At 45.2% G+C, this 25,577-nt stretch overlaps 1 protein-coding gene across 1 annotated transcript in view; it reads right to left on the reverse strand.

The window, feature by feature from the left end:
* Positions 1–219: 219 nt before the first annotated feature.
* ganc (glucosidase, alpha; neutral C) overlaps positions 220–25,577 on the reverse strand; it is a 31,488-nt gene continuing 6,130 nt past the window's right edge. Inside the window, exons 9-25 of the mRNA XM_056295814.1 lie at positions 23,891–24,074; positions 21,365–21,509; positions 19,663–19,898; positions 18,124–18,250; positions 14,407–14,486; positions 13,288–13,431; positions 12,189–12,285; positions 11,333–11,434; positions 10,303–10,477; positions 9,522–9,590; positions 8,337–8,401; positions 8,161–8,237; positions 7,982–8,056; positions 7,620–7,733; positions 5,581–5,693; positions 2,405–2,508; positions 220–1,281 (exon numbers count right to left, since the gene is read on the reverse strand). Of these exons, the coding sequence (XP_056151789.1) occupies positions 1,169–1,281; positions 2,405–2,508; positions 5,581–5,693; positions 7,620–7,733; positions 7,982–8,056; positions 8,161–8,237; positions 8,337–8,401; positions 9,522–9,590; positions 10,303–10,477; positions 11,333–11,434; positions 12,189–12,285; positions 13,288–13,431; positions 14,407–14,486; positions 18,124–18,250; positions 19,663–19,898; positions 21,365–21,509; positions 23,891–24,074 (2,020 nt within the window). The 3' untranslated portion in view covers positions 220–1,168. The remainder of the gene's footprint in view (positions 1,282–2,404; positions 2,509–5,580; positions 5,694–7,619; positions 7,734–7,981; positions 8,057–8,160; positions 8,238–8,336; positions 8,402–9,521; positions 9,591–10,302; positions 10,478–11,332; positions 11,435–12,188; positions 12,286–13,287; positions 13,432–14,406; positions 14,487–18,123; positions 18,251–19,662; positions 19,899–21,364; positions 21,510–23,890; positions 24,075–25,577) is intronic.

A 25,577-nucleotide genomic window follows, 5' to 3' on the forward strand; every position in this document is an offset into this window, starting at 1 on the left:
CAAACTTAGATGCAGACGTGGACAAAGACACTGCATGGATGGTACCGGGTGAGGCCGCCGCAAATGTAAGTTCACGCCGCCATCTTCCCACACTGGAATTGGGTGAGGCCGCTGCAAACGTGAATTCGCGTCACCATCTTCCCACACCGGAAGCGGAATCATTAAACCTCTGGTCTAGGAAAAAGTTTGCTCAAGTCTATAGTTGTTGTTGGAAAAAAATGTATATGTGTTTGTCACTGCACAGCAATTTATGGGTAAATGTATTAAGGCTCTCTAATAACTTGCTACTTTTGAAGCAGATCATCAATGTACCTTTTATTTCCAAGCCATGGCTCTAAAGTATGAGAGACAGCCGTCACACAGCTACATTCAGAATCCAAACAAGGTGTTGATGGACATTTAGATGGATACACAACAAAATTTCACAAAAAATAGTCCTCTTTCAAATAAAAGCATAAAATTAGACTGCAGCACAATAAAATATTGCAATGTAGTCAGTAAACTCAGATTTGACTACACCCTGATAAAACAATACAGAACTTCATGAAACATCCAGTGGATGGACTGCTGAGCTGCAATTCTTCAGCTTCTCTTGCCCACAGCGACACAGGTATATTAATATACAGAACATTCAATTGAATTTTGCAATATATGGCTCATAGTTTATCCTTCACTGCTCCATTGTTTTTTACAGTCAGATGTCCTGTTGTTCATGTACAATGTGTATCAATGAGCACGTAGACAAGGAAACCAATAAAACGATTACTGGGAGTAATCGGTGAAAGGCAGTATTTCAGTTACAGGGTTAACATGGCTTGAAATAACCAGATTTCTCTGAAGCCCAGGAATAGCTGTTTGATATTCAAGTCTATGGCATGTCAGTTGTTGCAAGTTCCTGTTGTCACTGTATGATTGTATCAGTGACAGTCCTTGAGCAAGACTGTCCAATCATTTTTTCCAAAGTCTGTCTTGTTTTCATCCTTTTTCCATGTTACTACAAAACATCATAACACGAGTATTCCTACTTGCTAGGGCAGCGTCGCCATGATGGCTTCTCGAACGTTGACCACGCTTGGTGGTTTACCGTGATCCGACTTCTGACCGTGTCAACCTGACCGTTTCCTTCCATGAAGACCAACTCTTAAAGGGAAGGCAGTGAGTGATGTAACTAATATTCTAATTGAATCTGCCAGTCTGTTAGAACCTGAAGGTTGAGGTTCCCCACCATCAGTGCCTGGAGAGCCTCCTCATAGTGAAGGGCAGTAGCGATCTTCTTAGTACCTGCAAAGGGCAACAAAAGTTTTGACATCAGGGTACAATGTAATGGTGATTTCCCAAAATCTCTTTTTGTAATTATCGTAAATCAGCATGCCTACATGCCTTTTGTAGTGCTCTCTATTTCTTAGATGTAGTAACTCTGATACATTTACATGTGAGCTAATGCATATCATCTTATTGCATCCATCCATCCATCATCTTAACCACTTATCCTGCTCTCAGGGTCTTGGGGATGCTGGAGCCTATCCCAGCAGTCATTGGGCAGCAGGCGGGGAGATAACCTGGACAGGCCGCCAGGTCATCACAGGGCCCACACACACACACACACACCCACACACACTTTCACACCTAGGGACAATTTAGTACAGCCGATTCACCTGACCTACATGTGTTTGGACTGTGGGAGGAAACCGGAGCACCCAGACGAAACTCACGCAGACACGAGGAGAACATGCAAACTCCACACAGAGGACGACCCGGGACGACCCCCAAGGTTGGACTACCCCAGGGCTCGAACCCAGAACCTTCTTGCTGTGAGGCCACCGCGCTAACCACTGTGCCACCGTGCTGCCCAAATCCATTCCAATCCAATCAAATTGAATAGGAGAATGTAGAGGACTTGAAAATATTGGGTTATAAAAACAGACACCCCACTATTTCATTTTTTTAATTACTATTATTGATTATAATTATTATTATAAAATAATATATAAATGATATTATAGTATTCAATATAAAATATAACAGAAATCATGGCAATAATCATCTTATGATACATGTTAATGTGGGTGAATGTGTTTGATTTGATACATGTGATTGTAGGCTAACATGCAATACAATGCATGTGCTTGTATGTGTTTACAATTAGTACTTAATGTATGACGCATGCCAAATTTTGCTCTTTTCCCATAGGAGAACTTGTGTACGCATGTGTACATACTATACAATAGAAACCCACTATTTGCACAATGTGTCCGACTTGCAAACCTGTAGGGTATTTTTCCACTTTGTTAAGAAGAGAGCTATTCCTTATATATCTTTACCTCCGTCGCCTGCTTTGATCTTAATATTCTGGTAGCACATAGTGTATGTGAATGTAGCCTGTTTGGATGACATTGTTGCTCACCACTGTAGTGCACTGATATGGCGGACGGTTTGCTGGTTAATCCCAGAATAGTGACAGACTGCACCGCCCAGTCGCTCTCATACTCCCCCTCCTCACTGGCTCCCCTAAGGAAACACCAATAACAATAACATCAGCAACAGATAAAGGGATAGAGAAAGGCAGTGGTTCAGGGATATTCGTTTCTGGAGTCAGACTTTAGCTGGCCGACCTGATCTTGGCAGTGCCTGGGTTGTGCCATATTTTGTTCCATTAATTTAGAGCGGACTTCACAGTGCCCCTAGGAGGGTTCAAAGCTTTGCCAATCTTCTTACTGCTCCATCTTTTTGCTCTGTCTTTTTTACTCTGAGAAACTTCATCTCCATTTCCTTGGTATTCATGACAGCAGGACTGATCTAATCTGAGCCAATCTGCTGTTTTAGTGGTGAGCTCTCACAAAGTAGTGATATTTATTGTGCAATATGCAAATGAAGAAACGTGGACTCGGAATAGGTTCACTTTGTTAAATGTATTTAGTGTGAGGAATATACACCTGGCCCAGTCTAAGCTGTTAATTATCATTATCAATTATTATTATCAATTAAAGTGGCTATCAGCGATGTTAATTTAAAACACTTCATAACATTTGGTCAAATGGGCATCCGGGTGGCGTGGCTGTCTATTCTGTTGCCTACCAACATGGGGATCGCAGGTTGAAATCCCTGTATTACCTCCGGCTCGGTTGGGCGTCTCTACATGTGGGTATGTGTCCTGATCGCTGCAATAGATGAATATCACTTGTTTTTATATATTTGAAGTGTTTTTTCCGTTCGGGAACCGTCAATGGCGTTGATAAAAGTCCTCAACAAATGAGGAGCAGAATATTAAGATGGATTATATATATAAAATTATACATACACACACACACACAGATATATATATATATATATATATCTGTGTGTGTGTGTGTGTAATTTGGGTTTATTTTCTCCTTTATCTTCCTTGTCTTATGAAAACTAAGCCATATCACACTAGTGTATGTTCTTAGTCTGTTAATGATAGTGTTTGTGTATACTTGGATGCAATCCATCCGTCCATCCATCCACGTATGAGTGTTCTTGATATGTGTGTGTGTGTGTGTGTGTGTGTGTGTGTGCGTGTGTGTGTCTTGTGACTATGACTGACTCATTGTACTGCTGTAACATGGGTGTTTATGGGATGCATTGTTGTCGGGTGCTGTGCTGAACTGTGTCTCCGTCTCTTGCCATGTCTGGATGTATTGATAGATACGTACAAGTTGTGCACACCACATTGCTGTAAGAGGTTCCTGTAGCATGCTGCCTGGAGAATGCCACTTTTCAAGCTCTTTGAGAGTTTGTGGGCAATTCTCCTTCACATTCTCTTTCCAATTATATATTCTATCTTTCTTTTTTAAAATTTTCATATGTGTAAATAAAGAAACAAATACATACACACATACACACAGAAAAACCTGTGTCTTTCCTGCCATTATAAGACATTTGCGCAGTGCCCGAGTCGATTGAACGGGAAATATGTGTTACGATGTCTCCCAGTCAGTCATTTTACTGTCTCCCAGTTTAATTCAGTCAGTTATTTTCGGCAGTAGTTGTCTCCCACAGTTTGAGTCAGTTAGCCTGTTACATCCATCACTGTCTGTTGTAGCAGTGGTTAACCTGGACCTTGTTGCTCTTGCCTGCCCCTCGTCAGATCTGCTCGCCTGTTTGGACTGAAAACCCCGGTAGCTAGAACCTGACCTTTGTTTTAGCGTGGGAGGATCATGCAATTCCCCCCAGTTCCCCCTCCACCTGAACAGGTGCCCCGACCGACCAGAGGAAGTGCCTGATGTGTCTGTAGGGACGCCCGACCAAGCCAGAGGTAACACGGGGATTTGAACCGGCGGTTGGTAGGCAGTGGAATAGACCGCCACGCCATCTGGACGCCCACTAGAACTTGACCTTTGAACCTGTTTTGCCTGTCTGCCTGTCCCTTGTCAATCTGGTCACCTGTTGGACCCCTGCCTGCCCATGACCGTTAAACCGAGTGTTACTGTAAGTTCCCTGTCTTTGTGTCGTGTGTTTGGGTTCTTACCTGTCCGTTTCCCTTGGAAACGCAACAATATGGAGAAAAGTTGGCAGCGCTCAAGCTAAAAAAATCTACCTAATAAAATAAACGTTACCTGCCGGTTTGTGGACCCTCGCAAGAATGCAACCACTACGAAATTGCACTTTCCAAAAAGAAAAAAGTTCGCTATGCGATTATTTTGGTCTCACCCTGTCTTTATTTCTATAATAGGAAGTCCCCGGATTACAAACGAGCTGTTTTGGAGCCGGTTCATAAGTCGAATTTGTACGTAAGTCGAATTTGTACATAAGTCGAATTTGTACGTAAGTCGGAACAGATACATATAGTTCACATCTAGCGTCAATTAGTCAAACGTCTGTCTTAGTGTATAATATATATTTTACCTAAAACATAAATATAATAATGCAGTATTAATAGTAAATGTAACTACAGTAAAGTATTTATAATTGAGAGAGAGAACGTGTGATTTACACTTTAAAGCCACGATTACGAGGGTAAACACACGACCATTTTAAGTCAAAACACGAAACAACATTTACGCGAGCGGACGCAAAATGGTGACGTCGGCGTGGCGTTCTTCTCCTTCGGTCCGACGAACCGCCTAAAACGCGCAGCGTTCTGAGCGTCGCGCAAAGTAGTCCATCCGTTTGGTAGTACGGACTGTTGTGTGTAACTCGGGTTTTTTTTGTTTTTTTTAAATAATAGGCTCTACAAAGGTCGGTTCGTAAGTACGGGCGTTTGTAACCCGGGTCGTTCCGTATAACAAAGCTAGGTAAACCATTTACACGTCTACATTTGATTCAGATCAGACAGCGACAGAGGGCAGCGTTGGTCGAGCGAGCTAGAGGGTGAATGAGGAGAGAGAGCAGCAGCAGAGAGAACACACGTTTTTCAAAGGTTCTGAATCACCGCAACCACGAGAGAGAGAGGTTCTTCATCGTGCACTCATGACTGCACGAAAAAAAATTAGGCTGAGAGACCCAGTAGTTTATGAGATTAGCTGCGGACACACACACACACACACACACACAAACACACTATCCACCTGGCGGGGATAAAAAACGTGACTTTCTTTGGGCGCTGTGGGTTTGACTCACCGGCAGAGCAGCTGGCCTGCCAGCATGTGGAACTGGCGCAGGCGGAAGGCCTTTCGGTCTCGGTAACTGAGTGAGTGGCCGTCGTCCAAGTACAACTCACCAGCCGCAAGGCCCTGAGGAGCAAAGCCAGTGCAGTCAGGATGAATGTGACGACAGGTTTCAAAACTGCTGATGTAGTAGATGTCCTTCACGTGTCACACTCTGAAAGAGGATTCTTGACTTGATGATTCTTGAATCATTTTTAGAGATTTATTTCAAATTTTAGTTTAGGTAGTTTAATAGACAGGGTAGTGGGGAGAGATAGGACATATAGGGTGAAGAGAGAAAAAGGAAGACATGAAGAAAAGGTGTGGCGTAAGATTCAAAGGCCGAAGCCCATGTTGATATGTGCCCATGTGATATGTGCCTATGTGATATGTACCTATGTGATATGTGCCTGTGTGATATGTCTCCATGTGATATGTCTATGTGATATGTGCCCATGTGATATATCCCTATGTGATATGTGCCCATGTGATATGTGCCCATGTGATATGTGCCTATGTGATATGTGCCCATGTGATGTGTCTATGTGATATGTGTCTATGTGATATGTGATATGTGCCCATGTGATATGTCCCTATGTGATATGTGCCTTTGTGATATGTGTCCATGTGATATGTGCCTATGTGATATGTGCCCATGTGATATGTGTCTATGTGATATGTGCCTATGTGATATGTGCCCATGTGATATGTGCCTATGTGATATGTGCCTATGTGATATGTGCCTATGTGATATGTGCCCATGTGATATGTGCCTATGTGATATGTGCCCATGTGATATGTGCCTATGTGGCTGAGCCATCGGGACACCCCTCAATCACATGTCTGGATGAACTGTTGTGCAATAAAAAGCAACACATTGCAACGAAAAAAATCATCACATATCTATGTGACTTTTTCTGGGTAATAAATGAATTTTTACATTGAGGAAGGGCTAAATGGGAAATTAAGTAAAATGCTGTGAATTATACTTACATATATTCTTTATCACCCAGTTTACATTAACGTCAATGTCTGTATGTGTTGGGATGGGGAAAACAATGTGAACAAAGACTCCTTATTCAGCATTCTCTCTCCATCTCCCACACTGTATAATGTTCTGTAAGACCAACCAGTTTTACAGCAGCTGGATAGAAATGAAGACTGTTGATACGAGTATGTTTTAAAAAAAAATGTGTGATCTGGTTGGCATTTTGCTGAGGTTTTTTTGTACTTAATATTTTGTTTGGATTTTAGTTCATTGTTTGGTATATAAAACTGCAATGATGAGAGTAACTAAGTTAGTTTGTAAAGAAGGACATTATGTGGAATATGTAGGTCAACCCCGTTAAACCTGTCAGCCCATCTCTGGTAGGTGGAGTCAAATCCCCCTCCCCCTTTTTTTCTCTCCAATTGTACTTGGCCAATTACCCCATTCTTCTGAGCCGTCCCAGACGCTGCTCCAACCCCTCTGCCGATCTGGGGAGGGCTGCAGACTACCACATGCCTCCTCCAATACATGTGGAGTCGCCAGCCGCTTCTTTTCACCTGACAGTGAGGAGTTTCACCAGGGGGAGGCGCTAGTGCAGCGACCAGGACTTATACCCACATCTGGCTTCCCACCCGCAGAGACAGCCAATTGTGTCTGTAGGGACGCCCGACCAAGCCGGCGGTCACATGGGGATTCGAACCACCGATCCCTGTGTTGGTATGCAATGGAATAGACCGCTATGTTATCCGGACGGCCGAAAAGCCAATTTAAACAATAAATAACTTCCCTAGTTTTGCTAAATTACACCATGTGTAGGAGATTAATCTATATGTTTTACGTTGTTTTATGTGTGTGTACATTTGTATATATTTTTTTTCACATACTTGTTTTATTTTATTCTCTGTACCAACACTGCCAAGCTGAATTCCTAGTGCATGTAATGCACACGGCCATAAAAAGAATTTCTGATTCTGATTTCCCCTCTCCCGCCATAACAAACACAACCCTGCCCTGCAAGTGCTTACATCTGAGTCCAGAGCCACAGTGAGGGAGAGGGGAAATTGCTGGAGCTCGGCCGTACAGGAGCCACATCCTGTTGTCCTGGGGACCACCGTGCCCCCCCGCTGGAACACAGGCACCTGTAAACAGGAACAATACAGCAACCCTCTCAATGTGAATATCCACGACACAGACAACAAATATGGACTAAGTGAGGATAACTTGACTGGCGGTGCACCGATATGTGAGTTCCCACAAGGACAAATATTCAGTGGACACACTGTTATGATCATATTCACGGTCCACTTATTTGACCAGCTGTGATTAAACTGGGACGGCAGCTGTTCCATATCTCTCTCTACTGGTTGAACTAGGGTATAACACAAACTGTTTCCAGCGCCACAGGAAGACTCAGCGTCTGTCCTCCTTCATAAGCCCTCCAGGAATGGATGTCATACCACTTCTGCAACACAGAGACACGACAATATTACAACATGGGACAACCGCGGTCGTGTATCATAATGAGTATAAGCATGCTGAAAATATTTCTTAGTACTTGGGGCTCACCTGGCTAGATCCAGGAAGTAAAATGTTGACCTCTTCAGCCCCGGGTTCAGTTACAGGACAGGCCAACAAGGCTCCTCCTGCATACAATGAGAGGTGTACAGTGAAGACCAGCAGCAGTTATAAAGTGACATAGTAATATAAGTGATTACACGGTGGGAGTGGAATATGTTCATTACCGATCATAAACTGGGTGTCCACAGTAAAGGTGCTCTGTTCTCCCGGGAACTCTACCCACAGTGGTCTATAAAACCAATTAGAGAAATTACTCCATCACATCAGTTTTTCAATAAGCTGCCAGATAACAAGAACTATTGTACTATGAACAGTTTCAGATAGATAGCCTTATCTAGTCAAATATATATATATATATGTGTGTGTGTGTGTGTGTGTATATTTATTTATATATATGTATATATGTGTGTGTGTGTATATATATATATGTGTGTGTGTGTATACGTGTGTGTGTGTGTGTATATATATATATATATATATATGTGTGTATACGTGTGTGTGTGTGTGTATATATATATAGCGTTTTTTCCCGAAACCGTCAATGGTGTTGTTAGAAGTGCTCGACTAATGAGGAGCAGAATATCAGCTTGATATATATATATATATATATATATATATATGCCCATCCATCCATTATCCAAACCGCTTATCCTGCTCTCAGGGTCGAGGGGATGCTGGAGCCTATCCCAGCAGTCATTGGGCAGCAGGCAGGTAGACACCCTGGACAGGCTGCCAGTCCATCAAAGGGCCCACACACACACACACACACATTCACACCTAGGGACAATTTAGTACGGCCGATTCACCTGACCTACATGTCTTTGGACTGTGGGATGAAACCGGAGCACCCGGAGGAAATCCACGCAGACATAGGGAGAACATGCAAACTCCACACAGAGGACGACCCGGGACGACCCCAGGACCTTCTTGCTGTGAGGCGACCGCGCTAACCACTGCGCCACCGTGTCTATATCTACCCATCTTTCTAAACTGTATTTCACCTGGTCGGTCAAGAAAATAATGTTTTACAACAGAGTACATTGTATATTATTACATATATATCTAATATTGTGTATTACATAAGTCGTCATCATCATCATCAGTTCCGTAACCTCTGGAGGTCATAGAGCACAGCTGATGCCTCGACAAGAGGTTGAGTCATCATTGTGTTTCAGTAGGGGGAGTACCTGGTGGTCCCTATCTCCTTGACAGGTTTCGTTTTTTTAACATAAATAAAGCATGCATAACACTGCCCTTCCTCACATGACGAATTGACAGCTCATTCAGGACAATGTGGAGCGAAGCCAGAATTATTCTGAATTATTCTGATGGTATTTGGCAACACAAACCTGAGAGGGGTCAAGGCCGAGACATGAGCCTGGTAGAAGACGGAGTACCAGTAGGGCAGCAGGCAGTACCTGAGACACACAGGAGGCCTGTCAGGAACCACAACTCTTTAGGACCTCTCAGATGTTGAGATTACCCACTAAACAGACCAGTATTGCATCACAACGGCTTATTAACAAGACAGCCATGACCAAATCAGCAGCCAGCTTAGACGGACATCACAGTGAAACACCTCATTCACTTTGAGGGGTGGTGGGTTTGTATGGCAAATGGGCCGAGTGTGGATTTTTTCTTTCATCGCCAATGAAAAAAGGCACATAAAATGTTTTATATTGTGTTTAAAACAAGCGCGGTTTTTAACATGTGGGATTCATTTCAGTTCAAATAAAATTTATTTATTGAGCGCTTTTTCTTTTTTCTTTTTCTTTTTTACAAATGTGCGGAGTTTACAGAGTGGCTTCACAGAAAAGGACACAAAAAATAAAAAACAGGCTATTTGCACCATGGCAAATTAGCACCAACTGCCACTTAACTGCTATTAAATTGGGCCTGTGGCTGGCATGCGAGTGACCGGTGTTGGCAGGTTCATTTGCTAAACAATTTAACGGGCAGTGCGACAATTGCTGATGAATTCTGACACCCAGAAGGCGCCGTGGGCCAACAGCCATTCTCTTGCACAGCCAGTTAACACCAGCACCAAGTACCCCACCCCTCCTCCCGCTGCACTGCCGTCTGCCCGCCAAATGAACCCGGATTACGAAGCTGAAAGGTCCCTGGCAGTACCTCTGCTGGATGGCAGTGCGGATGGCGGCGGTCACCTCCTCTCCGAACAGCCAGGGCTCCCGGCGCTTGGTCACTTTGGCAGAGTGGCCCCGGAAGAAAGGCTGCAGGGCGCCGGCCTGGTACCAGCGAACCAACAACTCTGGCTCCGGGTCTTGCATAAAGCCCCCAACGTCCGCTGGAACGAAGACAGAAGCTGGTGATGTGGGTGGAATCTGAGGCGGGGTAGGACTGGGTGGCCTTCATCTTGTTAACTCATGTTACAGAATGCATTCAACTTACTGGCTCTGACCCGTTCAGCGAAAACAACACCTTTAGCATCAGTAAACAAAAATTCCCCCCTCCCCTTTTCTCCCCAACTGTACCCAGCTAATTACCCCACTCCTCCGAGCCGTCCTGGTCTCCGCTCCACCCCCTCTGCCGATCCGGGGAGGGCTGCAGACTACCACATGCCTCCTCTGATACATGTGGAGTCGCCAGCCGTTTCTTTTCCCCTGTCAGTGAGGAGTTTCGCCGCGGGGACGTAGCGCGTGGGAAGATCACGCTATTCCCCTCAGTTCCCCCTCCCCCCTGAACAGGTGCCCCTGACCGACCAGAGGAGGCGCTAGAGCAGGCAACCAGGACACATTCCCACATCCGGCTTCCAAACCCGCAGACACGGCCAACTGTGTCTGTAGGGACGCATGACCAAGCCGGAGGTTACACGGGGATTCGAACCACCGATTCCCATGTTGGTAGGCAACAGAATAGACCGCATAACCCCCCATTTTTAAAGGTACACAAACCATCAACTTAATATCTTAGCTGTAAGGTAGAAGATAGTATTTATTAACAGGCTTGTTCAGCAGCGCCCCCACAACATGTATCGAGATTCATTGTATGTGACAAGTCAAGTCAACAGCCACCGAGAGTGTGACTAAAATACTGAAAAAAGTTCCAACTTCTAGAGTTTAACTCTTGTGGACCTACAGGTACGTATATATTCATGTTCCTAACTTTCAATCACTAACGTCCCCCCATGTTGTACACACACCTCCACAGAAAGATATCCCACACAGACTGAGGCTCAGGAGCATTGGGATGGAGATCTTCAGGTACTCCCAGCTGGCAACGTTGTCCCCGGTCCACACAGCTCCTGCGCCACACATCGGACAAGTCAACAGCACACGCCAGTGAAAAAGCAGAAATGTGGCATAGACCTGCACTACTCGACGTAGGTTTGACTAAGATAAGGGGTTAGTTTGGAGATTTCTAAAACTTGTTTCCAAAACTAATATATCACACAAGGAACACATGGGCTGTTCTTATTCATTCATCCATCCATTATCCAAACCGCTTATCCTGGAGCCTATCCCAGCAGTCACTGGGCGGCAGGCGGGGAGACACCCTGGACAGGCCGCCAGTCCATCACAGGGCCCACACACACACACACACACATTCACACCTAGGGACAAGTCAGTACGGCCGATTCACCTGACCTATATGTCTTTGGACTGTGGGAGGAAACCGGAGCCTCCGGAGGAAACCCACGCAGACACAGGGAGAAGATGCAAACTCCACACAGAGGACAACACGGGACGACCCCCATGGTTGGACTACCCCGGGGCTCGAACCCAGGACCTTCTTGCTGTGGGGCAACCGCGCTAACCACTGCCCCACCGTGCCGCTATTCTTATCGGTTCAGACAAAATATGAATTTCACATAAATCCATTTTCTTGTGCGGTTAAAAAAAACAAAGAAACAAAAATGGGGGGACCGTTTTAAAATATAAACCACCTTAAATCAAATGATTGACAATGAAATATAAACCAACACACTGAGGGAAAGCTCTCATGAAAGGCTCTCGTGTTGTACATGGGTCGAAAAGAGAGGGAAAAAAACAACATACCGAGTCTCTGTGATCCAGCAAAGAAGGAGCGGGACAGAACAAAAGGTCTCTCCGAGCCGCCTGAGCGGGTGATCAGCCCCTCCACCGTAGCCATGTGCTGCCAGTCCACACACACGAAACCCCAACTCAGTTATTCCACTAGTCACACACTGACACCACAATGCCTACATCACTGCACTGACTGCATATGCAGTTGTTCTAAAACCACGATATATCTCGTTTTAGATATTATAATAATAATAATAATAATAATAATTACATTTATATAGTGCTTTTCTAGACACCCCAAAGTGCTTCACATTGAAGGGGGTAACTCACTGGGTGATGCACGGCAGCCATTTTGCACCAGAACGCTCAACACACATCAGCTTGAGGTGGAAAGGGAAGAACCATTGAGCCAATTACGTGGGGGGATGATGAGGTGGCCAGATGGAGAGAGCCAGGTTGGGAATTTTGTCAGGACACTGGGAAACCCCCTACTCTTTGCTGTAAGTGCCATGGGATCTTTAACGACCACAGTGCGTTAGGCTCTTGGTTTAACGTCTCAGCTGAAGGACGGCATCTCCTACAGCACAGTGCCCCCATCACTACAGTGGGGCATTGGGACCCCACCTGCCGCCCAGTGACTGCTGGGATGGGCTCTAGCATCCCCGCGACCCTGAGAGCAGGATAAGCGGTTTGGATGATGGACGGATGGATGTTTTTATTAGGACCAGAAACAAGACTGCCCCCTACTGGCCCACCAACAACACTTCCAGTAGCGACTCAAGGAGGTCTCCCATCCACGTACTAGCCAAGCCCATACCTGCTTAGTTTCCATCATTTGGCAGAGCCAGGGTACATACTGGTATGGCTGCCGGCATATCACATGTATCTTCATTTAGAATGTGTTTTGAACCAAACCCGCAATATATCAACTAACGGCTAAGTACTTTATCAAGGTGTCAGTCAACTCTCCTGATGTATTTGTATGTGCTGTGGTTCACGTATGTGTCAAAAATAAAAAGTTAGCATGTGCAGACGTTTACCACCTCATTGTCTCTCAGGGATGAATGAAGTTTACTGAATTTCACGGATGTGAACTAAATCCCCATCTTACCTGGTAAAAGCCATACAGGTTGTGTAAATCCCGGTGTTCCCAGCCTCCAGAATGCACCACGTCCTTTGGCATGGTCTGCTCTGGGCCCCCGAACACTGACGGTTCATTCATATCATTCCACACAAACAACGCCGGAGTTGATCCCTGAATAAAACATAAACATCAGAAACAACAACTGTGTCTAACAAAAAATACCCAGTGAATAATCATATATATATATATATATATATATATATATAATTTTTTTAAGATGATAATGTGGTCCATCTTAGTGTACAGAAGTACAGATCAATATTGGAGCTGAATAGGAAATGAAGAGTATTGTAAGATAAGATACTGCATATCTGTGTACACCATTTGAAATGTACTCCTCTGGCAAAAGTACTTGCAAGGAAGTAAAACCCAATTAACCACCTAAATTAAGTTCTGTCAAAATGATTCAAAAACGATGTACAAAAAACATTTTAGGAGATGCAAAGGCTGTAATTTTTATTTCATTATTTTCCCCTCTCTTTTTTCTCCCCAGTTGTACTTGGCCAATTACCCCGCTCTTCCGAGCTGTCCCGGTCGCTGCTCCACCCCCTCTGCCGATCCGGGGAGGGCTGCAGACTACCACATGCCTCCTCCCATACATGTGGAATCGCCAGCCACTTCTTTTCACCTGACAGTGAGGAGTTTCGCTAGGGGGGTGTACCACGTGGGAGACTCGTGCTATTCCCCTCAGCCCCCCCCCCCGAACAGGTTCCCCGACCAACCAGAGGAGGCGCTAGTGCAGTGACCAGTACACATACCCACATCCGGCTTCCCACCTGCAGACACGGCCAATTGTGTCTGTAGGGATGCCCGACCAAGCTGGAGGCAACACGGGGATTCGAACCGCCAACCATGTTGGTAGGCAATGGAATAGACCGCCACGCCACCGGACACCCCAAAGGCTTTAAATTTTGAAATGCTGAGCAAGCTTAACACAATTTGCCTTGCTCAGACTGTAAAATGGCGGTATAGTCACTTAGAATGAATCCCTGAGATGTCCAAACCCATGCGCAGCCAATGTAAGGGACTGGATAAATAAATTCACTATGTTGTATACATACATACATACATACATACAATACTCACTTTGTATTTATCCAGGGTGAAAAGTCTGGAGTACCAGGCGCGAGTGGCCGAGCTGCTGTAGTCGAGATAGCAGGACTCACCTGCGAAAGGTCAACAATTCACAACAAGCCATGGTGTACAGAGCAAAGCAATACACAACTGTTAAGGGACCGTCTCCATACCACAGGTATATGGGACTTAAATTACAGCTGCTATCTGCCACAGAGCTAGCTAGATCTGTTTTAAAACAATTAATCTATAAATAAGAGAAGTAAAGTCATTAAGATTTTCTCTATGAATTCATTGATTCAAGAAAGCTGAAAACTTCATCTCAGGAAAAAAAAAACCCATCTCAATTCTGATTTACTTATTTTCCCATCCTGTTTCTCTTACATGTTGTGGCCAGGTTGTTACAGGGATCAGAATCAGAATCAGAGTACTTTATTAACACCCGAGGGGAAACTGGCTCCTACTACACACACTCACGCTCTAGTAAAGAAAAATAACAAGATAAAAGATAACAAGAAAATAGAAATAGCAGATAAAATCCATCCATCCATCCAAACCGGTTTTCCTGCTCTCAGGGTCGTGGGGATGCTGGAGCCTATCCCAGCAGTCATTGGGCGGCAAGCGGGGAGACACCTTGGACAGGCCGTCAGGCCACCACAGGGCCGACACACACACACACACACACACACACACTTTGGATAATGGATGTATGTGCACCATGCTCCAGCACATAACACCCTATCTATACGCAAGGGTCAGCGTTGTTGGTTTTTACCGATTTTCCCCCGAAAAATACCCAGATTTTTAAACTGATTTTCACCCAGATTTTACGTTTCCACAGATCCAAAAGTTGTTCCTGTTTGTGTGAGGTTATGTAACAGTGTCCTCTTGTGGCGAAATTTGGCATGATGGGTGGCTTTGAAAAATAAAAACAAAACGCTGAGCCTTGTCTACACTGTATTACTGCAGCATGAAGCAAGCAGCACAAACCAACACCTGACCAGATAAAATATGTTGAAGGGCCAATCTAATGTCTATTGACTTGGAGTGTCTGACACTCTTGAGGGAGGAGTGGTAAAGTTTGATGGCCACAGGCAGGAATGACCACCTGTGGTGCTCTGTAGTGCATTTCAGCAGAATGAGTCTGTCACTAAAAATACTCCTGTGCCCGACAAGCACATCACGGAGTGGGTGGGAGACATTGTCCATGATGGCACACAACTTCAACAGCGTCCTCTCAGAAACCGCTGCCAGAGAGTCCAGCTCCACCCCCACAAAGTCACCGGCCTTGTGGATCAGCTTATTGAGCCTGTTTGCATCTGCTACCCTCAACCTTTACAGCGCAAACACATCCATAAAGTTTTGCAGCTGAGTGCAATTTGCCCTTGTTTTGCATCTTACTGCAACTATCCATTTGGCAAAGTATAAATGGTGGCTTTGCGGGTTCAACATCATCCTTGACGTCATCACGTATAGCAAGAATTGCTTGACCCGGCAACCTGAAGCCTATCTGCAAATGATTTGGGTCTCAGTTAAATCAAAAAGTGACATTCTTCTTTGAAATACCTGCTCACGAGCACGCCTGGTATGATGATGCCTTCGCCTGGCTGCAATCACTGCTGCCGTGATCTGTCTGGGCATCAGTTACCAGCATCTCCTTGAAGACGCTAATCGTTTTCACTCTAACTGCGTGTGGCTGTTAGCGCTGGTGTTTGCAGTGAGGCTCATTTCCATAGAAAGGGGCCAATGGACTGCAAGAGAGGGGCGGAAGGTGTTGGAGCATAACTTGTAGCAGGACTCCCATCACTTACCCGAACCTTAACCTCCCAACCTGATGTGGGCATGTGTTGCACTTTGGGGGCATGTCCTGTGTGTTACGCCCCTGTCTTGCAGTCTGCAGATGGATACGGGCAGCACGGTGGCCCAGTGGTTAGCACTATCACCTCACAGCAAGAAGGTCCTGGGTTTGAACCCCGGGGTTGTCCAACCTTGGGGGTCATCCCAGGTCGTCTTCTGTGTGGAGTTTGCATGTTCTCCCTGTGTCTGAAGTGGGTTTTCTCCGGGTGCTCCGGTTTCCCCCACCATCAAAAAGACATGCATGCTAGGGTTAACGCTCCTGTCTGTGCCCCTGACCAAGGCATGGCAAGACAAACTGGAGTTGGTCCCCGGGTGCTGCACGGTGGCTGCCCACTGCTCCTAGCTACACAGCTAGGATGGGTTAAATGCAGAGTGTAATTTCCCTACAGGGATCAATAAAGTATCTCAAAATCAAAAAAAATCAAAATTACCTAATTTAAATACATGCAAATAGCAGCAGAGCACCGAGATGCCATTCTCCAGGCATTGCAATTAGGGGTGCACTTCATCCTTTGTGGGTGCTTTGAGAAATAAACGGTTTGTTTTTGTCTTATTTGTGCAGGTTTAGTGGCTGCAAAGGCCGCACAACCCTTTTGTGAATTCCACAATGAGTGTTTTGTCAGAGTGAGTGTTATTTGGGGTGACACACAGGGTTCATCTGGACACGACGTTTACTGAGAGAGAAATGTTTCATCACTCATCTAAGATCCACTCCACCTTAGATGAGCGATGAAACAGTTCTCTCTCAGTAAACGTTGTTTCCAGATGAACCGATTCAACTTCCTGTGATTTTCTTACCTGGAGTATTGACAAGGCTCAGCGTTTTTGGTTTTTACCAATTTTCACAGAAAAATGCCCAGATTTTTAAACTGATTTTCACCCGGATTTTATGTTTCCACGGATCCAAAAGTTGTTCCTGTTTGTGTGAGCTTATGTAACAGTGTCCTCTTGTGGCGAAATTCAGCATCCTGGATGGCCTTGAAAAATAAAAACCGAAAACGCTGAGCCTCGAGTATTAAGCATGCATAAAGACATTATTTGGGGGGCTTTAACTACACACTCCCCCTCATGCCTCTCGGCATTCGCCCGACCAACTGTGTCGCTTAAGTGACATGGCTGGTCACCAGATCCAGCAGCCCAATCATGTGAAAGTGATCACTCAGTTAGTCACTTTAACCATGATCACTCAGTCAGCCAGTCAGTTAGTCAGTCAGTCAGTCAGGGACATTCGTGTTTGTAGGGCTGGCCTACCAGCCAGTCCACCCTACCAGGGTTGTAGGGAAAAGTGGGTTGATTAGGGGATGGAGGGGGAATGGTTGCGGTGGTGGAGAAGAGGGGCAGGCTGAGGCAGAGGGCAGACAGGCAGGTGAGTGAGGGAGTTGGCTGGCCGGCTAAGGCAGGGGGCAAATAGATGAGTGAGGGTGGAAAAAGGAGACACACTGGGGAAGAAGGCACCAGGGATCCTGGACACGGGAGAACACTGTTAGCGTACGGCACAAGGAAACACTGGGAATAAACTCGAGTACATAAAATACCAGAGTGGCCGAGAGAGCGATTACCATGGAGGTCAGCGGAACAATCTGGCGAGGAGTTGGTGAAGAGCCGGGGTTCTTATACTGCTGGGTTGATGAGCAAATTGAGAACAGGTGCGGAGGTGAAGCAGAAGCCAGGAGAGCGAGAGGGAGAGCCACACCTCACACACACACACACACTCTGACTGGCACAGAGAGACAGACAGGGGAGGTGGAGACACGAGGGAGGCAGGGAACACAGAAGAACACAAAGGAAAACCGGAGTGATGGCCGGTGCCGTGACAACTGTAGGCCGTTCACAAACATACATGTAAAATACAATAACCTCTTAAACACCTACCAGGCCAGCATAACCCGCGGTAGAGCTTCCCTTCTCTGTCTTTGACAAAATGGCCACCATCCCTGGCTTCACAATAGAGGGGCCATTCTGGATCAACCTTGATGTGGGGATCACTGATGACCACCATCTGTAAGACATGAATGATAAACAACCATAATTTGCAAAGACGGCAGCAGAAGTGTCTCTGTAAGTATACAGAGTAGTGTTAATACTGTCTTTATTGTAGACATGTTATATTACTGCTCATGAAAACAGAGTTTACTGTACATGTGCCAATATCATATGTATACAGAAATACACATAGCAGTGTATACAATCTATATTATACACATAGAATTCCCAACTAATTCTAACTCCAATTTTAGATCTTGGGGATTTTACACTTTAATCCAAATATCTGTACACAGCACACATTATAACCCCGTTATGCATTAAAATACCATTAACATGTACTATATGTATCAAAATCATAACATGATATCAAAGTTTCCGGTAAACAGCATGCCCACAAAAATTCTTTGGAGGTGAAATGCTTTCTCCACCAACTGTATGTGTAACACCGATCATGTAACAGTCAGACCAGATAAATAATGGGTAATGCTTTACATTAAGTGCATGTAATAAGTGTTAGTTAAAAGGTAATAAGGCCCTTACAAGTCCTTGTACAACGCTTGTGATGTGTTAATAAGACTATAATAAGCATTAGTTAATAGGTAATAAGGACCTTACAAGTCATAACGTTTGCATTTTGTGGACTATAAAAATTCTTTCAATAACTTTTAATCATGAGGGTCCTTAGATGCTACGTGCAAAGTTTTATGCAGATTGGACTTACAACCTAAGATAAGTGTGAAAAAGTAGGTTTTGCATATTTTGCACGCGCCACCTAGTGGCCAAACACGTTTATGACGCTATTATTAACACTTGTATAGTCTTTATTAACACATGATGATGTTAATAAGCATTTTATAAGGACTTATAAGGGCCTTATTACCTATCAATTAACACTTATTACACGCATTTAACATAAAATGTGTTATGATCCATGTCATCAGTCAATATAATGCACAGAATTCCAATAGGTGACTAAAATGTAAGAATGAAGCATCTGAATGCAAAATGCTTGTAAGTGAATATTTTAATGCTGCTTCATCTTTATTATTATCATTATTCCATCCATCCATCCATCCATCCATCCATCCATCCATCCATCCATCCATCCATCCATCCATCCATCCATCCATCCATTTTCCAAACCGCTTATCCTGCTCTCAGGGTAGCAGGGATGCTGGAGCCTATCCCAGCAGTCATTGGGCGGCAGGCGGGGAGACACCCGGGACAGGCCACCTGACCATCACAGGGCCAGGTAAAAAGTCTAAGAGCTCAAAACCCCATTTTAAGCAAACATTGCAAATAAATTGTTGACACACGGCACTGTGTAATTATAAATACTGAGAACACGGATCTGAATCTCACTGTGAAAAGTGTTAAAAGGACTAAAACGGATTAAGTTTGGGTTTGGTAAACCCAGCAACTTGCCTTCCTCTTCTTCTGCTCTAGGTGGCGCTGCAGGCCAACTGGATCAGGGAAGGAGACCGGGTCCCAGGTGAAGTAACGCTTCCCATCCGTGTGTTCGATGTCCAGCCAGATGACGTCATAAGGGATGCGGTGAAGGTCAAACCCCGCATCCACAGCCCTCACGTCGGCTTCGTCATCATAGTTCCACCGGCACTGGTGGTAGCCCAGGGAAAAGAGAGGGGGAAGGGCTTGATAGCCTGGCGTTACAAGAAAAGAGGAAGATTACTGTAGTGTGTAGTGTGTGTTGTACTGAAATATCACCCATATGCATGTTATCAGACTCACTAGCAGCCAGGGGCTGAACATGGGAGGAAAATTGACTATTGGACCAAGAGGAGATTAGTAACAAACCAATATCACTGTTCTTTTTATGTTTACATCAGATTTTAGATTGAATTTCTTCCTGTTGCCTAGGAGAAGGCTCTCATTTCTTGACTGACAGTTGGAGCGAGTTGATAACCACATTCATCAAGCTAGTTATCTGTGACAGCCAGTGATTGCTTTTTGTATAGCCGGGCTGCAGAGATAAGAAGAAGAAAGAAAGAAAGAAAGAAAGAAAGAAAGAAAGAAAGAAAGAAAGAAAGAAAGAAAGAAAGAAAGAAAGAAAGAAAGAAAGAAAGAAAGAAAGAAAGAAAGAAAGAAAGCCACTTTATTTCATCATTTTTGGTTACAATGAAACTTGTTTTCTGCATTTAACCCATCCTATTGTATAGGAGCAGTGGGCAGCTGCAACGCCCGGGGACCAACTCCAGTTCTTCTTTCCATTGCCTTGCTCAGGGGCACAGGCAGGAGTATTAACCCTAACATGTATGTCTTTGTGATGGTGGTAGGACATCAGAGCACTCAGAGGAAACCCACACAGATACGGGGAGAACATGCAAACTCCACACAGAAAGGACCTGGGACGGCCTGGGGTTCAAACCCAGGACCTTCTTGCTGTGAGGCAACAGTGCTAACCACTGGCTCACCGTGCCAATAACCTGACTGTGTGAAACTTCCTTTGTGAAATAGACCTTGGATCTAATCTTCATAAAGATCAGAATCTTTTTTTTGGCCCCTCTTTTTCTCCCCAGTTGTATCTGGCCAATCACCCCACTCTTCCAAGCCATCCCGCTCGCTAGCTCCACCCCCTCTGCCAATCTGGGGAGGGCTGCATATTACCACATGCCTCCTCCGATACATGTGGAGTCACCAGCTGCTACTTTCACCTGACAGTGAGGAGTTTCGCCAGGGGGGTGTAGTGCATGGGAAGATCATGCTATTTCCCCCAGTCCCCCCCCCCCCGAACAGGTGCTCCGACTGACCAGAGGAGGCACTAGTGCAGCGACCAGGACACATACCCACATCCGGCCTCCCACCCGCAGACTGTGTCTGTAGGGACACCCGATCAAGCCGGAGGTTAACACAGGGATTCGAACCAGCGATCCCTGTGTTGGTAGGCAAAGGAATAGATTGCTATGCTACCTGGACGCTCGGGAATCTATTTTATTAAATGGAGCCAGTTTACACGAGCATGTGGTTGTGGGTTTCTCACATATAAGACACAGTCACAACATGTAAGGTAAGTAGTAGGATCTCTAAGTAGACGAGGGGAGTGATGAAATTTGCATATTATTGTATTTTATCATAATGTGCAAATGAATGAAATCGTATGGACACAAACCCGTCAGCTGGGCGTACTGGGTGAAGAGCTGCTGAGGAGTGGGGCCAAGCAGAACCATGCAGTCAATCACGCCGCTCTCCGACAGCCATTGGACGTCCGTATAAGGAGGGACCCGTCTCCTTTTTGCAGGGGGTGAAGGGTTATCCTACAAGGGTTGGGTGAGGAGACAGGAGTGCAATGTGGTGATACCTGTGCATTTTTTGTCTTTCTGCAAATTTTTTTTTTTTTTGCATCTACTATTCATTCATTCATTCCTCCATTATACCCTCTGAATCCATTTCAGGGCCATGGAGAGGAAGGACGGGGGACACTTTAGACAAGTCTGCAGTCCATCACAGGGCCAACACACACACACAATCATTAACAGATCACTCATTCAGGGTTAACTGAGAGCCTCAAAACCAACATGAACACGGTGACAAAATACAAAGTTCAACAAACAGGAGCACTGGGATGAAACCAGGAATCTCTTATTAAGCCACCTTGCCGCTCCCTTCGTATAGTCATTATGTATCAAAGAAGGGCTTGTCTGAGCAAATATGCCCTTTTTCAGCACCATCACACTCCAAATGTGTCCAGTTACACACTTTATAACTGAGTATAATACAGTCATCTACTGCTGGCCACTGAGCAGCTCCATTACAACAAGTCTGTGTTAAGCGTCTTACACAAGGCAATCTCACTTATTAGGGACTGAAGAGTGTTTTGTCATTCAATATCCCGGCCAAATTTTCCTGAATCAGGCCTGGGAATTCAAACTCCCAAACTAATAATTTTTGTCTATTATTTTCATGTAAATTTGAAGTTGTATATATAACAAACGTTGACTAGAAAAACCGTATGAAATAAAAATCCTAAAATATGCTTGTGAAAACATGCAAGTGCTAGAAAAAGAAAAAGTTCTCCTTTATTTGATTTGAAATGAAAAATGATGCAGTCCATCCATCCATTATCCAAACCACTTATCCTGCTTAGGGTCACAGGATGGTGGAGCCTATCCCAGCAATCATTGGACAGCTGGCGGGAAGATACCCTGGACAGGCTGCCAGTCCATCACATGGCCGACCCATTCACATCTCAGGACAATTTAGTACCGTCGATTCACCTGACCTACATGTCTTTGGACTGTGAGAGGAAACCGGAGCACCTGGTAGAAACCCACGCAGACATGGGGAGAACATGCAAACTCCACACAGAGGACGACCCGGGATGACCCCCAGGGTTGGACTACCCCGGGGCTCGAACCCAGGACCTTCTTACTATAAGGCGACCGGACTAACCACTGCACCACCGTGCCACCCCGAGAACTTTTTGTCTTTTAAAATCTGAAACATAGCATGAAGTGTTGCCTCCGGCTTGGTCGGGCGTCCCTACAGACACAATTGGCCGTGTCTGCGGATGGGAAGCCGGATGTGGGTATGTGTCCTGGCTGCACTAGCGCCTCCTCTGGTCAGTCGGGGCACCTGTTCGGGGGGGAGGGGGAACTGGTGGGAATAGCGTGATCCTTCCACGTGCTACGTCCCCCTGGTGACACTCCTCACTGTCAGGTGAAAAGAAGCGGCTGGTGACTCCACGTGTATCGGAGGAGGCATGTGGTAGTCTGCAGCCCTCCCCGGATCAGCAGAGGGGGTGGAGCAGTGACCGGGACGGCTCGGAAGATTGGGGTAATTGGCCCGATACAATTAGGGAGAAAAAGGGGGGGGAAATCCACAAAAAACAAAAACAAAAAACAAAACTTTTTTTTACAAAAGGTTTTTACATTCACCCGAGGTGGAAAATAAATGGTGAAGTGATAAAGAGGTAATGTGATGAACTGATACTGGAAACTCAATTTTCCAACAAGAAACAAGAAATTCTTGGCAATTCTTCTCCAATCTCCACGTGGATGTTTCCGATTATGTTGATTTCACACATTTGAATCAGGGCGTTTTTGGTTTTTTTTACTCTCAATAAAACTGAAAAACTTAATGTCCTGATTCCCATTTTGATTTTTTCTTTTACTCTTACCAAATGTCTGCTTAACATCTGATATCATTCGAAATAGAAACATAGCCTCTGATGTGGCTCCACTCACAGACAAGATAAATCCATCCATCCATTATCCAAACCACTTATCCTGCTTAGGGCTGCCGGATGCTGGAGCCTATCCCAGCAGTCATTAGGCAGCTAGCGGGGAGACGCCCTGGACAGACCGCCAGTCCACCACAGGGCCGACCCATTCACACCTAGGGACAATTTAGTAAGGCCGATTCACTTGACCTACATGTCTTTGGACTGTGGGAGGAAACCGGATCACCCGGAGGAAACCCATGCAGACACGGGGAGAACATGCAAACTCCACACAGCGGACGACCCGGGACGACCCCCAAGGTTGGACTACCCTGGGGCTCGAACCCAGGACCTTCTTGCTGTGAGGCGACTGCGCTAACCACTGCGCCACCCACTAGATAAATCAACAGAGCAAATAAAACAGGAAAATTGAAAACAGCGTGAGATGTAGGGAGATATGACTATAATATGGATTACCTGCTCGTCGTGGTGGCTGTAATAAACATTCACAAACGTCTCTGATGCATTGAGCCAGAACACACCCACAGACCAGTCAGGTCTGTGGGCCACTAGTAGTGGCACAGACCCATACAAGCCATTGCGACTGTAAATGTCATAGGCAAACACATCCAGGTTGTACAGCCGATAAGGTCCGCCATCTCTGGGGGAGGAAATGGGAAAATAAGGTTAACATCTCTCCCTGCAAAATCATCCGTGAAACGAACCACAAATGTCAAGTTAACAATGTGCTTTGGAAAGCGAACAGAAAGCAAACATACCTCAAAATGAATTACAACCCGAAAAACCATGCGGCAAAAGATTACAGACATTAGGAAAATTAGATAAAAACAGCAGAATAGCGCAACATATACTGTAGCAAATTCCAGGGGTCAGCCCGGCCAGACCGTCACAGCCGGGACGCGAACCCGGGTCTTCCACACCATGGGCGACAACGTTAACCAGTCGACTAAAGGGTCCGACCCGTTAGCTAAGGGCTAACGTGTTAAATGGGCTAACGTTTTAAATGCAGCAAATTCAGGGGGGGCAGCTCAGGACGCCGCATCCAGGACGCAAACCTGTGACTCCCACACCGCAAGTGACTATGTTAACTAGTCGACTAAAGGGTCCAACCCATTAGCCAACGGCTACCGAGCCTATTCATCCGTGTGATCGTTACAATACCATGTCATATCAATATGATATGATATATTTTCACTAAACTTGTACGCTAAACTTAGTTTAGCAAGGAAGTTTAGTTTCCGCATCTGTCTGACAGGAGGCGGAAGTGGGGCAGGCTAAGCTAACTGCTAGCCCATTCAGAATGGCAGTGCTGGCAGTCAATCCTGGCTGGCGTTCACTGTTGGACCAGCGGCGTCGTAGTGGGGAGAGGGGGACCCACCAGGGCCCAGAAGGGGCGAGGGGTGGGAAGCCTGTTAAAAGTTTGTTTTGGTTTGCAAATTTTTATTTCTAACTAATTAGTGTCATAACTTCGTTTAAAATTTGCTCAGTCCATCGGTTGAGGGACTTAAAGAAAATAGTGGAGGCTCTCTGAGGCCCCTCTCACCCCTTACAAAAGGTGCAAAATGGTTTAGTCCACCTCTCACGAACATCTCTCAATGCAGCTCATCTAGACGTGTCGCGAGTGACTGCTGGTACAAGCACAAGCACAGAACCACGTCTTTCCCAAAGAAATCAGAATCTGGGTTCCAGAAAAGGAAAAGAAAAAAGGAAAGGGAGAGAAGGCAAAATAAGGGAAAACAACTTGAGTAATTTCTTCCTAAGGAAAGGTGAGCCAGGAGCTTCTAAAAGAAAGGTGGCTAGCTAAAGAGGAAAGCTATGATAGCGAACTGGCTGAAGAGGAAAGGGGCCTACAGAGCCTGCTTATGTATAGGGCCCAGAATTTTGCGCTACACGCCTGTCTTGGACAGTGAATTTTTTTAATGCATGTTGGATATATGTGTTTTTTTAGTTTTTTTAAATTTTTTGTAGTGCCTTACTTTGTAGTTTGGATATATGTGTTCTTGTAGGTTTTGGATGTGTTTTTGTCTTTGTGTTGCACTACTGTGGGCTCGGGGAAATGATATTTCGTTTCACTTCGTTGTACACAAGCACATGAAATGAACTTACAAATAAACGTTCCTGATTCCTGATAAACAAATCCGCG

The sequence above is a fragment of the Lampris incognitus genome, chromosome 16 (assembly GCF_029633865.1).
Source record: "Lampris incognitus isolate fLamInc1 chromosome 16, fLamInc1.hap2, whole genome shotgun sequence".
Classification (NCBI taxonomy): Eukaryota; Metazoa; Chordata; class Actinopteri; order Lampriformes; family Lampridae; genus Lampris; species Lampris incognitus.